The sequence below is a fragment of the Nerophis lumbriciformis genome, linkage group LG26, assembly GCF_033978685.3.
Source record: "Nerophis lumbriciformis linkage group LG26, RoL_Nlum_v2.1, whole genome shotgun sequence".
Classification (NCBI taxonomy): domain Eukaryota; kingdom Metazoa; phylum Chordata; class Actinopteri; order Syngnathiformes; family Syngnathidae; genus Nerophis; species Nerophis lumbriciformis.
In genome coordinates this window covers 36,581,956-36,598,841 of record NC_084573.2, presented here as the reverse complement: position 1 = coordinate 36,598,841, position 16,886 = coordinate 36,581,956, and the positions used below count along the sequence as shown (strand labels likewise).

The following is a 16,886-nucleotide window of genomic DNA, read 5'->3' as shown; positions in this document are numbered from 1 at the left end:
GGGGAATAGAGACATGACAGGTGGGGCGCGAGGAACGGGAGGAAATTTCACTTAAAATGTTTTTTTTTAATTATTATATTCTTAGAATTTTTTTTTTTACTATGCTTTCATTTTCTATACACACTGTAAATCACTTTGTGATTCTGTCTATGAAATCCGCTATATAAATAAATGGAAATTACCGGTACTTATTTTTACTGTAGGCTTTACATTTCTCGGTAGAAGCGAAAGTTTGACAGACATAACAACAGTAACTAATGGGGGCGGGGCTAAGTGGAACAAACTTTCGCGCGGATGGGTAGCAGGCTAATGTGTGGACCACAATTACACAAATATATACATTTGTGACTCGCACCTCAAAGGTCGTCGAGCCAGAGCCAGCGCCTGCAGAGAAACAAAAATATGACGGGCACACACTGTGTCATTCACCGGGAAGTATAAGTTATAACACATTTTTGATTTATTATTGAACTTGATGCAAGTTATAACACTTTTGTTTTATTTATTATTGAACTTGATGCAAGTTATAACACTTTTTTTTATTTATTATTGAACTTGATGCAAGTTATAACACTTTTGTTTTATTTATTATTGAACTTGATGCAAGTTATTTGATTTATTATTGAACTTGATGCAAGTTATAACACTTTATTTTTTTTATTATTGAACTTGATGCAAGTTATAACACTTTTGTTTTATTTATTATTGAACTTGATGCAAGTTATTTGATTTATTATTGAACTTGATGCAAGTTATAACACTTTTTTTGATTTATTATTGAACTTGATGCAAGTTATAACACTTTTTTTGATTTATTATTGAACTTGATGCAAGTTATTTGATTTATTATTGAACTTGATGCAAGTTATAACACTTTTATTTGATTTATTATTGAACTTGATGCAAGTTATAACACTTTTTTTGATTTATTATTGAACTTGATGCAAGTTATAACACTTTTTTTGATTTATTATTGAACTTGATGCAAGTTATAACACTTTTATTTGATTTATTATTGAACTTGATGCAAGTTATAACACTTTTATTTGATTTATTATTGAACTTGATGCAAGTTATAACACTTTTTTTGATTTATTATTGAACTTGATGCAAGTTATAACACTTTTTTTGATTTATTATTGAACGTGATGCAAGTTATAACACTTTTTTTGATTTATTATTGAACGTGATGCAAGTTATAACACTTTTGTTTTATTTATTATTGAACTTGATGGAAGTTATTTTATTCATTATTGAACTTGATGCAAGTTATACCACAGCTGCACAGTTATTTTATTTATTATTGAACTTGATGTTATTTTATGTTATTGAGTTTGAATGTATACAACTTGATGTTCAATAAATTTGAAAATGTTAAAGCTTGGCATTAGCGCTCTGTTGGGGCGATGGGGGCAGGTGGGGCTTGAAAACTCCCCCTTGTCCAAAGTGGGGGATGACAAAAAAAGTTTGAGAACCACTGCTCTAACCTTACTCGCCCCGTTCTGTTTTTCAGGTATCAGTACTACCTTCAGGTGAAGAAGGAACTGTTGGACGGACGCCTGCACTGCACGGTGGAGCAGGGCATCCGACTAGCCGGCCTAGCAGTACAAGGTAAGACCGTGTGATGGGTGACATCCAAGTACGAACGGCTCATGCGAATAATCTACCCGAAGGGAGACGGACAGAAACAAAAGAGCACAACCTCACACGTTTCTCAGGTCGTCTTGACTCCACTACCTAATATGGCTGCATACCGCAGGGGAGAGCCCAGTCCACTTGAGTTCCTATGGTATCAGTCTTTACACACACACTCACACTCTCCTGGTTGATGTCTGTGTCTCCGGGGGAATGTAAACAGACAGTTTGCTTATCACCAGCTCCAAGGTTAGTCTTGGCCTCCACCGGGAAGACCGTTATCAGTCCGGGGAGGCGAGGATCCGCTTACTATGCAAGGAGCAAAACACTACTTAGGATGCACTTGCAGCTTGTCAGTGGGAGGACTACATCTACGTTGTACACATTGTTTTGGGATCACTTACAAGAAGGGGTGAATGATGATGATTCTAATCTACATTTCAAACACTACCTTGTGGTCCACTTAATAGATATCAGATATGTAATTTCTGCGTACATTTTGCTCCACAGTCACTTTTAAGGCCCCACACTAGTGTTGTCTCGATACCAATACTTTGGTACCGGTACCAAAATGTATTTCGATACTTTTCTAAAAAAAAAAGAAGACCACAAGAAAATTGCATTATTGGCTTTATTTTAACAAAACATCTTAGTGTGCCAGTGTGAGATACAGTCTGGTGTGCCGTGGGAGATGATCTAATTTCACCTATTTGGGTTAAAAATATTTTTTGCAAAGCAGTAATTATAGTCTGCAAATGATGTGTTGTTGTTGAGTGTCTGTGCTGTCTAGAGCTCGGCAGAGTAACCGTGTAATACTCTTCCATATCAGTAGGTGGCAGCCAGTAGCTAATTGCTTTGTAGATGTCGAAAACAGGGGAGGCAGCGTGCAGGTAAAAAGGTGTCTAATGCTTAAACCAAAAAGTGAGTGCCCTTAAGAAAAGGCATTGAAGCTTAGGGAAGGCTTTGCAGAACGAGACTAAAACTGAACTGGCTACAAAGTAAACAAAAACAGAATGCTGGAGGACAGCAAAGACTTACTGTGGAGCAAAGACAGCGTCCACAATGTACACCCCTCCACTAGGGGAGACCGGATGCAATGGACGTCGAGTGGGTCTGACATAATATTGTGAAAGTCCAGTCCATAGTAGAGCTAACATAATAGTGTGAGAGTCCAGTCCATAGTAGATCTAATGTAATAGTGAGAGTCCAGTCCATAGTGGATCTAACATAATAGTGAGAGTCCAGTCCATAGTGGATCTAACATAATAGTGTGAGAGTCCAGTCCATAGTGGATCTAACATAATAGTGAGTGTCCAGTCCATAGTGGATCTAACATAATAGTGTGAGAGTCCAGTCCATAGTGGATCTAACATAATAGTGTGAGAGTCCAGTCCATAGTGGATCTAACATAATAGTGTGAGAGTCCAGTCCATAGTGCATCTAACATAATAGTGTGAGAGTCCAGTCCATAGTGGATCTAACATAATAGTGAGAGTTCAGTCCATAGTGGATCTAACATAATAGTGAGAGTCCAGTCCATAGTGGATCTAACATAATAGTGAGAGCCCAGTCCATAGTGGATCTAACATAATAGTGAGAGTCCAGTCCATAGTGGATCTAACATAATAGTGTGAGAGTCCAGTCCATAGTGGATCCAACATAATAGTGAGAGTCCAGTCCATAGTGGATCCAACATAATAGTGAGAGTCCAGTCCATAGTGGATCTAACATAATAGTGAGAGTCCAGTCCATAGTGGATCTAACATAATAGTGTGAGAGTCCAGTCCATAGTGGATCTAACATAATAGTGTGAGAGTCCAGTCCATAGTGGATCTAACATAATAGTGAGAGTCCAGTCCATAGTGGATCTAACATAATAGTGTGAGTCCAGTCCATAGTGGATCTAACATAATAGTAAGAGTCCAGTCCATAGTGGATCTAACATAATAGTGAGAGTCCAGTCCATAGTGGGTCTACCATAATAGTGAGAGTCCAGTCCATAGTGGATCTAACATAATAGTGTGAGAGTCCAGTCCATAGTGGATCTAACATAATAGTGTGAGAGCCCAGTCCATAGTAGATCTAACATAATAGTGAGAGTCCAGTCCATAGTGGATCTAACATAATAGTGTGAGAGTCCAGTCCATAGTGGATCTAACATAATAGTGAGAGTCCAGTCCATAGTAGATCTAACATAATAGTGAGAGTCCAGTCCATAGTGGATCTAACATAATAGTGAGAGTCCAGTCCATAGTGGATCTAACATAATAGTGAGAGTCCAGTTCATAGTGGATCTAACATAATAGTGAGAGTCCAGTCCATAGTTGATCTAACATAATAGTGAGAGTCCAGTTCATAGTGGATCTAACATAATAGTGAGTGTCCAGTCCATAGTGGATCTAACATAATAGTGTGAGAGTTCAGTCCATAGTGGATCTAACATAATAGTGTGAGAGTCCAGTCCATAGTGGATCTAACATAATAGTGAGTGTCCAGTCCATAGTGGATCTAACATAATAGTGAGAGTCCAGTCCATAGTGGATCTAACATAATAGTGTGAGAGTCCAGTCCATAGTGGATCTAACATAATAGTGAGAGTCCAGTCCATAGTGGATCTAACATAATAGTGAGAGTCCAGTCCATAGTGGATCTAACATAATAGTGAGAGTCCAGTCCATAGTGGATCCAACATAATAGTGAGAGTCCAGTCCATAATGGATCTAACATAATAGTGAGAGTCCAGTCCATAGTGGATCTAACATAATAGTGAGAGTCCAGTCCACAGTGGATCTAACATAATAGTGTGAGAGTCCACTCCATAGTGGATCTAACATAATAGTGAGAGTCCAGTCCATAATGGATCTAACATAATAGTGAGAGTCCAGTCCATAGTGGATCTAACATAATAGTGTAAGAGTCCAGTCCATAGTGGATCCAACATAATAGTGAGAGTCCAGTCCATAGTGGATCTAACATAATAGTGTGAGAGTCCAGTCCATAGTGGATCTAACATAATAGTGTGAGAGTCCAGTCCATAGTAGATCTAACATAATAGTGAGAGTCCAGTCCATAGTGGATCTAACATAATAGTGTGAGTCCAGTCCATAGTGGATCTAACATAATAGTAAGAGTCCAGTCCATAGTGGATCTAACATAATAGTGAGAGTCCAGTCCATAGTGGGTCTACCATAATAGTGAGAGTCCAGTCCATAGTGGATCTAACATAATAGTGTGAGAGTCCAGTCCATAGTGGATCTAACATAATAGTGTGAGAGCCCAGTCCATAGTAGATCTAACATAATAGTGAGAGTCCAGTCCATAGTGGATCTAACATAATAGTGTGAGAGTCCAGTCCATAGTGGATCTAACATAATAGTGAGAGTCCAGTCCATAGTAGATCTAACATAATAGTGAGAGTCCAGTCCATAGTGGATCTAACATAATAGTGAGAGTCCAGTCCATAGTGGATCTAACATAATAGTGAGAGTCCAGTTCATAGTGGATCTAACATAATAGTGAGAGTCCAGTCCATAGTTGATCTAACATAATAGTGAGAGTCCAGTTCATAGTGGATCTAACATAATAGTGAGTGTCCAGTCCATAGTGGATCTAACATAATAGTGTGAGAGTTCAGTCCATAGTGGATCTAACATAATAGTGTGAGAGTCCAGTCCATAGTGGATCTAACATAATAGTGAGTGTCCAGTCCATAGTGGATCTAACATAATAGTGAGAGTCCAGTCCATAGTGGATCTAACATAATAGTGTGAGAGTCCAGTCCATAGTGGATCTAACATAATAGTGAGAGTCCAGTCCATAGTGGATCTAACATAATAGTGAGAGTCCAGTCCATAGTGGATCTAACATAATAGTGAGAGTCCAGTCCATAGTGGATCTAACATAATAGTGAGAGTCCAGTCCATAATGGATCTAACATAATAGTGAGAGTCCAGTCCATAGTGGATCTAACATAATAGTGAGAGTCCAGTCCACAGTGGATCTAACATAATAGTGTGAGAGTCCACTCCATAGTGGATCTAACATAATAGTGAGAGTCCAGTCCATAATGGATCTAACATAATAGTGAGAGTCCAGTCCATAGTGGATCTAACATAATAGTGTAAGAGTCCAGTCCATAGTGGATCCAACATAATAGTGAGAGTCCAGTCCATAGTGGATCTAACATAATAGTGTGAGAGTCCAGTCCATAGTGGATCCAACATAATAGTGAGAGTCCAGTCCATAGTGGATCCAACATAATAGTGAGAGTCCAGTCCATAGTGGATCTAACATAATAGTGAGAGTCCAGTCCATAGTGGATCTAATATAATAGTGTGAGAGTCCAGTCCATAGTGGATCTAACATAATAGTGTGAGAGTCCAGTCCATAGTGGATCTAACATAATAGTGAGAGTCCAGTCCATAGTGGATCTAACATAATAGTGTAAGAGTCCAGTCCATAGTGGATCCAACATAATAGTGAGAGTCCAGTCCATAGTGGATCTAACATAATAGTGTGAGAGTCCAGTCCATAGTGGATCCAACATAATAGTGAGAGTCCAGTCCATAGTGGATCCAACATAATAGTGAGAGTCCAGTCCATAGTGGATCTAACATAATAGTGAGAGTCCAGTCCATAGTGGATCTAACATAATAGTGTGAGAGTCCAGTCCATAGTGGATCTAACATAATAGTGAGAGTCCAGTCCATAGTGGATCTAACATAATAGTGTGAGAGTCCAGTCCATAGTGGATCTAACATAATAGTGAGAGTCCAGTCCATAGTGGATCTAACATAATAGTGAGAGTCCAGTCCATAGTGGATCTAACATAATAGTGAGAGTCCAGTCCATAGTGGATCTAACATAATAGTGTGAGAGTCCAGTCCATAGTGGATCCAACATAATAGTGAGAGTCCAGTCCATAGTGGATCTAACATAATAGTGTGAGAGTCCAGTCCATAGTGGATCCAACATAATAGTGAGAGTCCAGTCCACAGTGGATCTAACATAATAGTGAGAGTCCAGTCCATAGTGGATCTAACATAATAGTGAGAGTCCAGTCCATAGTGGATCTAACATAATAGTGTGAGAGTCCAGTCCATAGTGGATCCAACATAATAGTGAGAGTCCAGTCCATAGTGGATCTAACATAATAGTGTGAGAGTCCAGTCCATAGTGGATCCAACATAATAGTGAGAGTCCAGTCCATAGTGGATCCAACATAATAGTGAGAGTCCAGTCCATAGTGGATCTAACATAATAGTGAGAGTCCAGTCCATAGTGGATCTAACATAATAGTGTGAGAGTCCAGTCCATAGTGGATCTAACATAATAGTGAGAGTCCAGTCCATAGTGGATCTAACATAATAGTGTGAGAGTCCAGTCCATAGTGGATCTAACATAATAGTGAGAGTCCAGTCCATAGTGGATCTAACATAATAGTGAGAGTCCAGTCCATAGTGGATCTAACATAATAGTGAGAGTCCAGTCCATAGTGGATCTAACATAATAGTGTGAGAGTCCAGTCCATAGTGGATCCAACATAATAGTGAGAGTCCAGTCCATAGTGGATCTAACATAATAGTGTGAGAGTCCAGTCCATAGTGGATCCAACATAATAGTGAGAGTCCAGTCCACAGTGGATCTAACATAATAGTGAGAGTCCAGTCCATAGTGGATCTAACATAATAGTGAGAGTCCAGTCCATAGTGGATCTAACATAATAGTGTGAGAGTCCAGTCCATAGTGGATCCAACATAATAGTGAGAGTCCAGTCCATAGTGGATCTAACATAATAGTGTGAGAGTCCAGTCCATAGTGGATCCAACATAATAGTGAGAGTCCAGTCCACAGTGGATCTAACATAATAGTGTGAGAGTCCAGTCCATAGTGGATCCAACATAATAGTGAGAGTCCAGTCCATAGTGGATCTAACATAATAGTGAGAGTCCAGTCCATAGTGGATCTAACATAATAGTGAGAGTCCAGTCCATAGTGGATCTAACATAATAAGTATGGTTAATAGCCGATAAGAAATTGCTAAAATGCATAAAAACGTTTTTAAGCGTGCATCAATTGCTGTTTTTCCAGCTGACTTTGGGGATTTCACTCAGTTTATGTCTCAGGACTTCCCCAGGGAGTACGTGCTCTTTCCGGTGGTAAGTAGTCTTCATTCACGTTGATAACTTTTAATACTTACCTTTATTGCAGTGAGCTCCAGTTGTGTTTTTAACCCCTAGAACTGGCCTAATGGGGATGAGGTGCTAGAGGAGTGGACTCAAAAGGTTGCAGAAGAGCACAAGAGCCACTGGTACTACAACCTTCATATTTATGACTGACTGACAGGTTGGTTTTTTTCAATATTTTTGTCATGCATATTTGCAGCCGGATGCAAGCGGCCGAGGCGGAGCTCTTGTACATCAAGGAGGTGGAGAAACTGGACGGCTTTGGCCAGGAAAGCTTCCCTGCTAAGGTGGATACTAAACCCCCGAACATCCCCCGCGCTCTCATGGCATTTGTTCAGACATGTTCCTTCATCTGCAGGACAACTACACCAACGATATTTTCATCGGCATGTCTTTCATCGGAGTGTTTGTCAAACACAGAAACGGGAGGTCCATCATGCTCCACAGGCAAGTCCTACTTTAGAGTTCTTTAAATGTGCCGTGGTGACCGCGGGCCTAAATTTGTGGGGGGGGGGGGGGGGAAATGTGTGTTTGCGACAGGTGGAAGGACATCGGCACCATAGCACACAACAAGTCAGCCATCACAGTGGAGATAACGAGCAGGGATGACACCATCATTTTTCACACGGTGAGTGTTGTGTCTCTGCAAGTGTGCGCACGTCTATCCCCCGACCAGAGGTGGGTAGAGTAGCCAGAAATTGTACTCAAGTAAGAGTACTGTTACTTTAGAGATTTATTACGCAAGTAAAAGTAAGGAGTAGTCACCCAAATATTTACTTGAGTAAAAGTAAAAAGTATGTTGTGAAAAAACTACTCAAGTACTGAGTAACTGATGAGTAGCATACACACTCATATCACACATATATATATATATATATATATATATATATATATATATATATATATATATATATATATATATATATATATATATATATATATATATATATAAGCCAGCGCAAACAAGCTAGCAAGCTACGGAGTTTGACGCCAATATATTTCTTGTAAAGTGTATAAAAACGAATATGGAAGCTGGACAAATAAGATGCCAAAAACCCACCACTTTCATGTGGTATTAGACAGGAAGGAGGAACTTTTCTTCTCCTCCATTTGAAAACGTGGACGTAATCATCACTACTGTCTGATTACAATCAACGCAAGTCATCAGAATCAGGTAATACACCAACTTATATTCTAGTCTTCATGAAAGAAAGGAATCTATATGTTAAACATGCATGTATATTCATTAAAACACCTTTAACATGTAAACAAAAACAGCAAAATAAATACATATAAATTATATACTGTATATATCAATGTATATGTATATATATATATATATATATGTATGTATGTGTGGGAAAAAAAATCACAAGACTACTTCATCTCTACAGGCCTGTTTCATGAGGGGGTTCCCTCAATCATCAGGAGATTTTAATGGGAGCATTCACATACCATGGTTTATATAGGGCACAGAGTGGGTGGGTACAGGCTGGCGTAGGGGCGTGGTGATTGGCTCATGTGTTACCTAGGAGGTGTTTCCGTCTGTGGCGGCATGCTGTTACAATTTCGCTGCGCTTGTTGAGGGATGACAGGTCTGGACGGTAAATAATAAACAGTTTCTCTTTCAAGCATAGGTTGCATCTTTTATTACCACTATTGTAAGGTGTGCTGGATGCAAGAATTTGCCATGTTATTGAATATTCAACATTATTGTCTTTGAGGTCCCAAATGTGTTTGCTGAGTTCTGTGGTATTCCGCAGGTTTCGGTTCCTGAAAGAAGCCTTGCGATTGTTCCATCTGGTTTTGAACTCTCCCTCGGTTAATCCTACATATGTGTCGGATGTGTTAATGTCCTTGCGTGTTACCTTAGATTGGTAGACAACTGATGTTTGTAAGCACCCCCCTTTGAGAGGGCAATCAGGTTTCTTTCGACAGTTGCAGCCTTTGTTGGTTTTGGAGTCGCTCTGTCCGGGGGCTGACGGCTCATTTGCAATTGTTTTGTTGTGGTTTGAGATAATTTGTCGTATATTGTTCATGCAGCTGTAGCTCAATTTAATGTTGTTCTTGTTGAATACTTTTCTTAGGGTGTTGTCTTTGGGAAAGTGTTTGTCAATCAGATTGAGGAATTTGTGTCCAATGTTAGTTGAGACGTTTTTGCTGTATGGGGGGTTGTACCAGATGATGTCGTTTCGTTTTCTGTTCTTTTTTGGCTGGTTTCCTGGCGTGGGTTCATAGGTGAGGGTGAAATTGTATCCGCTTTCATCAAGGGCTTTTTGGTACGGGGGGGGTTGCTTGGTCAAATTCAGCTTTGCTAGATGACAGCATCGATAGCCTTTTATTGATTCCGGTAGGTATTCTCCTAGGTAACACATGAGCCAATCACCACGCCCCTACGCCAGCCTGTACCCACCCACTCTGTGCCCTATATAAACCATGGTATGTGAATGCTCCCATTAAAATCTCCTGATGATTGAGGGAACCCCCCCTCATGAAACAGGCCTGTAGAGATGAAATAGTCTTGGGATTTTTTTCCCACACATACATATATATATATATATATATATATATATATATATATATATATATATATATATATATATATATATATATATATATATACATATACATTGATATATACAGTATATAATGTATATGTATTTATTTTGCTGTTTTTGTTTACATGTTAAAGGTGTTTTAATGAATATACATGCATGTTTAACATATAGATTCCTTTCTTTCATGAAGACAAGAATATAAGTTGGTGTATTACCTGATTCTGATGACTTGCGTTGATTGTAATCAGACAGTAGTGATGATAACGTCCACGTTTTCAAATGGTGGAGAAGAAAAGTTCCTCCTTTCTGTCTAATACCACATGAAAGTGGTGGGTTTTTGGCATCTTATTTGTCCAGCTTCCATATTCGTTTTTATACACTTTACAAGAAATATATTGGCGTCAAACTCCGTAGCTTGCTAGCTTGTTTGCGCTGGCTTTCGGAGACTCTTATTGTGAAAGCGCAGGTGCGATGGAGCTGCACTTTTATTGTGAAGACAGGAACGTCCTCATGTGCGGTCAGTCTTTAGGCTTTTGACGGGATGTACGGTTGAAATAAAAAAGTATCTTTTTTCCTTCACACTTTTGATTGATTGGAACTTTTATTAGTAGATTGCACAGTACAGTACACATTCCGTACAATTGACCACTAAATGGTAACACCCCAATAAGTTTTTCAACTTGTTTAAGTCAGGTCATGTGACCACCTGGCTCTGTTTGATTGGTCCAACGTCACCAGTGACTGCATCTGATTGGTGGAACGAAGTGAAACGTCACCAGTAAGGCAGGCACTTTGAAGGTCTGTCTGACAGACCAAAACAAACAAAGCGTGCATTAACAGATCGATAAAAATTAGTAGCGAGTAGCGAGCTGAATGTAGATAAAAGTAGCGGAGTAAAAGTAGCGTTCCTTCTCTATAAATATACTTAAGTAAAAGTAAAAGTATGTTGCATTAAAACTACTCTTAGAAGTACAATTTATCCCAAAAGGTACTCAAGTAGATGTAACGGAGTAAATGTAGCGCGTTACTACCCACCTCTGCCCCCGACACATTATCAGCTGCAACGTCGTATAGTTAGTTTAGTACCGTATATTCTGGACCATAAGGTGCACCGGATTATAAGGCGCGCTGCCGATGAATGGTCTATTTTTCATCTTTTTCCACATAAGGCGCACCGGTTGATAAGGCGCATTAAAGGAGACATATTATTAATATTTTTTTCTAAATGTAAAAGATTTCCTTGTAGGGATGTCCCGATCCAATGTTTGGATCGGATCGGCTGCCGATATTTGCCAAAAATTGCGTATCGGCAAGGCATGGGAAAATGCCGATCCAGATCCAGTTTAAAAAAAAACTCCGGTCCGTGTTTTCCAACGCACCGATTTAAATAATACATTCCACTTTTCTGCTGCTTCCTAATTTCTGTTCCGCATTTTCCAGCACACCTTCAACACATCCACAGGTCTGTGGATTCTCACGCAGTTGCTTTTAGCTGCTGGCATTACACGACAGGCTCTTCTCACTCTTTCCTGTCTCCCTCTCACAGACAGCGAGCGCACCTTCTTACACACGTCACATACTGTCACGTCATACGTCACATACGTATACGTCCTCCCCGAGCAGAGAGGTAGCAGCATGGCTAACGTTAGCTGTGATGCTAGCGCAGCCGTGCGAGCAACGCTCCCTCTAAGGTGCTCGCCTGTGCAATTGCGCACTGTTTAAGCGTCCTCTGCGCATAGCAATTATATGCCACGCGCAAAATCTAATAAAAAAATAAGCGCATAACAATTTTCGACACACGGACACGACAGAGAAAACGGTTTTCGTCATCATTGTTCAAATATTGTGACGTCTGTCGAGACGCTTATCTCCATTCGGTGCCACACGCCCACACCAACAAAATGCTGAGGCAAAAATTTCCACATCAACACCGTATGAAAAAAATTAGTGATTTTTTTAGTTGTGATTTCCTTCTCTGCATGAAAGTTTAAAAGTAGCATATATTAATGCAGTATGAAGAAGAATGTTTTAATGTAGACATGCAAGCCTTGAAAGAACATTTTGAAAATCAAGACTACATTTCCTGCAAATGGGTGCATTTCTACCCTATATTTTAACTTTAGATTTATTCTCATATCAAACTCTTTTGGCTGTCTTTTTGACACTTACATCCGGCGCCCCCCTCCACACCCTGGATTATAAATAATGTAAATAATTCAATGTGATTATCTTGTGTGATGACTGTATTATGATGATAGTATATATCTGATAGTATATATCTGTATCATGAATCAATTTAAGTGGACCCCGACTTAAACAAGTTGAAAAACTTATTGGGGTGTTACCATTTAGTGGTCAATTGTACGGAATATGTACTTCACTGTGCAACCTACTAATAAAAGTCTCAATCAATCAATCAAAACACATAGAATCATCATACTGCTGTGATTATATGCATCAAGTGTTCATTCAAGGCTCAGGCAAAATATCGAGATATATATTGTGTATCGCGATATGGCCTTAAAATATCGCAATATTAAAAAAAGGCCATATCGCCCAGCCCTAGTTTCAATGATGCCATTTCTGTTTGTCATGTATAATTTTGTCTATTTTGTGTTTATCCTTGAATAAACAGGTCAGTTTCTTGTTACCAACCATTGTGTATTATTCAAACTCCCCTAATTCAGCTGGCTAGTTGTTATCAAGAGTACTAAAACCCTTTTCAACATGATTCTGACAACTAACTTTAAACTTTAATACATGCTCGGGTAGGCCGGTATCGGTCAGTATCGGTATCGGATCGGAAGTGCAAAAATCTGGATCGGGACATCCCTACTTCCTTGTAGGGATGATGTTTGATAAGAAATTATCGAGTTCGAGCCTATTATCGAATCCTCTTATCGAACCAATTCCTTATCGATTCTCTTATCAAGTCCAGATAGGTTGTTGTATATGGAAAAAAAACACACAATGTTTGGTTTAACAAAAGCTCACTTTTATTATATAAGAAAAAAATGTAATCTAATAAATAAATAAATATTGATTGTTATCCCCCTAAAAAAATAAAATAAAAAAAATAAATATTGACTGTTGTTACCCAAAGTATATTAAGTGGGATTTTCCAGAAAAACAAATATATACAGTAACACAAAAACAACCTGTCTCTGTGATCACTATAGGTGTATAAATAATAATATAGTGTTAAATAAAATACAAAACCGAAAATAATACAGCTCTCCAAAAAGTGCACTTCTGCTGCTATTGGAACATAACTGTTTGTTATGATGCTTTGACATTTTTGCACTTTATTTCTTTATTGAAAGAAAATTCTATGAAGAGAAAAGTTGTTTGCAAATGTGGTTACAATGCTAAAAAAATGAAAAGTTAAAGCTAAAAAAAGAAATACACTTTATTGAGTTAACATTATTTCTTTATAGGGGGAAAGATGTGATGTTATGAGCTAGGGAATATAACAACTGCACTACCCAGCATGCAACGGGAGTGGCAAGCATGCGTGGTAGCCCCGAAAAGTGTTGTTTGCATGTCGCCACCCGGCAGCTAAGAATGAGGTTATGAGCACGCTGTGAAAGTAAACGTCAAGAACTCAGCCAACACGCCTCGTCTGCATTATTTATAATTAGACAGACAACACATAAGCAAACTTGGTCAACAGCCATACAGGTCACACTGAGGGTGGCCGTATAAACAACTTTAACACTGTTACAAATATGCGCCACACTGTGAATCCACACCAAACAAGAATGACAAACACATTTCGGGAGAACATCCGCACCGTAACACAACATAAACACAACAGAACAAATACCCAGAATCCCTTACAGCACTAACTCTTCCGGGACGCTACAGTATATACCCCCCGATACCGATAATTTTGAAACCGATACCGATAATTTCCGATATTACATTTTAAAGCATTTATCGGCCGATAGTATCGGACATCTCTAATGAAAACTGCTACAGGAAAATACCAAAAAAAGAGAAAAAGCCATCAAAATAGGAGCGCAAGACAAGAAGTAAAACACTAGACACAGGAAAACAGCAAAAAAGTCCAAATAAGTCAGGGTGTGATGTGACAGGTGGTGACAGTACACCTACTTTGAGACAAGAGCTATAGTGATGCATGCTTGGTTATGCTTTAAAGTCATATCCAACAATTGCGACAACGACTTTTTACTGTCAACTGAGTTTCGTTTTTTTAATGATGTTTGCTGGTGGTGTGCCTCCGCATTTTTTTTCAACGCCAAAAATGTGCCTGGGCTCAAAAAAGGTTGGAAAAACACTGCCCTAGTGCCAGAGGTGGGTAGTAACGCGCTACATTTACTCCGTTACATCTACTTGAGTAACTTTTGGGATAAATTGTACTTCTAAGAGTAGTTTTAATGCAACATACTTTTACTTTTACTTGAGTATATTTATAGAGAAGAAACGCTACTTTTACTCCGCTACTTTTACTCCGCTACTTTTATCTACATTCAGCTCGCTACTCGCTACTAATTTTTATCGATCTGTTAATGGACGCTTTGTTTGTTTTGGTCTGTCAGACAGACCTTCATAGTGCCTGCGTTTCAACAAATACAGTCACTGGTGACGTTCACTCCGTTCCACCAATCAGATGCAGTCACTGGTGATGTTGGACCAATCAAACAGAGCCAGGCGGTCACATAACCTGACTTAAACAAGTTGAAAAACTTATTGGGGTGTTACCATTTATTGGTCAATTGTACGGAATATGTACTGTACTGTGCAATCTACTAATAAAAGTTTCAATCAATCAATCAAAAGTGTGAAGGAAAAAAAGACCCTTTTTTATTTCAACCGTACATCCCGTCAAAAGCCTAAAGACTGACTGCACAGTTCCTGTCTTCACAATAAAAGTGCCGCTCCATCGCGCGTGCGCTTTCAAAACAAGAGTCTCCGAAAGCCAGCGCAAACAAGATAGCAAGCTACGGAGTTTGCCGCCAATGTATTTCTTGTAAAGTGTATAAAAACGAATATGGAAGCTGGACAAATAAGATGCCAAAAACCAACCACTTTCATGTGGTATTAGACAGAAAGGAGGAACTTTTTTCTCCTCCATTTGAAAACGTGGACGCTATCAGCACTACTGTCTGATTACAATCAATGCAAGTCATCAGAATCAGGTAATACACCAACTTATATTCTTGTCTTCATGAAAGAAAGGAAACGAAACGACATCATCTGGTACAACCCCCCATACAGCAAAAACGTCTCAACTAACATTGGACACAAATTCCTCAATCTGATTGACAAACACTTTCCCAAAGACAACATCCTAAGAAAAGTATTCAACAAGAACAACATTAAATTGAGCTACAGCTGCATGAACAATATACGACAAATCATCTCAAACCACAACAAAACAATTGCAAATGAGCCGTCGGCCCTCGGACAGAGCGACTCCAAAACCAACAAAGGATGTAATTGTCGAAAGAAACCTGATTGCCCCCTCAACGGGGGGTGCTTACAAACATCAGTTGTCTACCAATCTAAGGTAACACGCAAGGACATTAACACATCCGACACATATGTAGGATTAACCGAGGGAGAATTCAAAACCAGATGGAACAATCACAAGGCTTCTTTCAGGAACAAAAACCTGCGAAATACCACAGAACTCAGCAAACACATTTGGGACCTCAAAGACAATAATGTTGAATATTCAATAACATGGCAAATTCTTGCATCCAGCACACCTTACAATAGTGGTAATAAAAGATGCAACCTATGCTTGAAAGAGAAACTGTTTATTATTTACCGTCCAGACCTGTCATCCCTCAACAAGCGCAGCGAAATTGTAACAACATGCCGCCATAGACGGAAACACCTCCTAGGTAACACATGAGCCAATCACCACGCCCCTACGCCAGCCTGTACCCACCCACTCTGTGCCCTATATAAACCATGGTATGTGAATGCTCCCATTAAAATCTCCTGATGATTGAGGGAACCCCCCCTCATGAAACAGGCCTGTAGAGATGAAATAGTCTTGTGATTTTTTTTCCCCACACATACATATATATATATATATATATATATATATATGTGTGTGTGTGTGTGTGTGTGTGTGTGTGTGTGTGTATATATATATATATATATATATATATATATATGATATGTGTGTGTATGTTACTCATCAGTTACTCAGTACTTGAGTAGTTTTTTCACAACATACTTTTTACTTTTACTCAAGTAAATATTTGGGTGACTACTCCTTACTTTTACTTGAGTAACACATCTCTAAAGTAACAGTACTCTTACTTGAGTACAATTTCTGGCTACTCTACCCACCTCTGCCTAGTGCACATGTGCAGCATGTGCTGTGGGAGCGTCACTCACCAATGTTTTTGTTCTTGCCTTCAGGAGGACATGGAAATGGCAAAGTACATCGCTCGTCTTTTCACGGCCAGACACAAGTTCTACAAACAGAACAAGATTTGTGCGGAGTGAGTCTGCAATATTTAGTCAC

General features: G+C 39.1%; 1 protein-coding gene across 1 annotated transcript in view; it reads left to right on the top strand.

Moving 5' to 3' along the window:
• The window catches only part of LOC133623677 (tyrosine-protein phosphatase non-receptor type 14-like), a 112,767-nt gene that overhangs the window by 49,065 nt on the left and 46,816 nt on the right, over positions 1 to 16,886 (top strand). Inside the window, exons 3-9 of the mRNA XM_072916292.1 lie at positions 1,514 to 1,611; positions 7,726 to 7,793; positions 7,875 to 7,945; positions 8,020 to 8,107; positions 8,179 to 8,267; positions 8,361 to 8,448; positions 16,781 to 16,863. Of these exons, the coding sequence (XP_072772393.1) occupies positions 1,514 to 1,611; positions 7,726 to 7,793; positions 7,875 to 7,945; positions 8,020 to 8,107; positions 8,179 to 8,267; positions 8,361 to 8,448; positions 16,781 to 16,863 (585 nt within the window). The remainder of the gene's footprint in view (positions 1 to 1,513; positions 1,612 to 7,725; positions 7,794 to 7,874; positions 7,946 to 8,019; positions 8,108 to 8,178; positions 8,268 to 8,360; positions 8,449 to 16,780; positions 16,864 to 16,886) is intronic.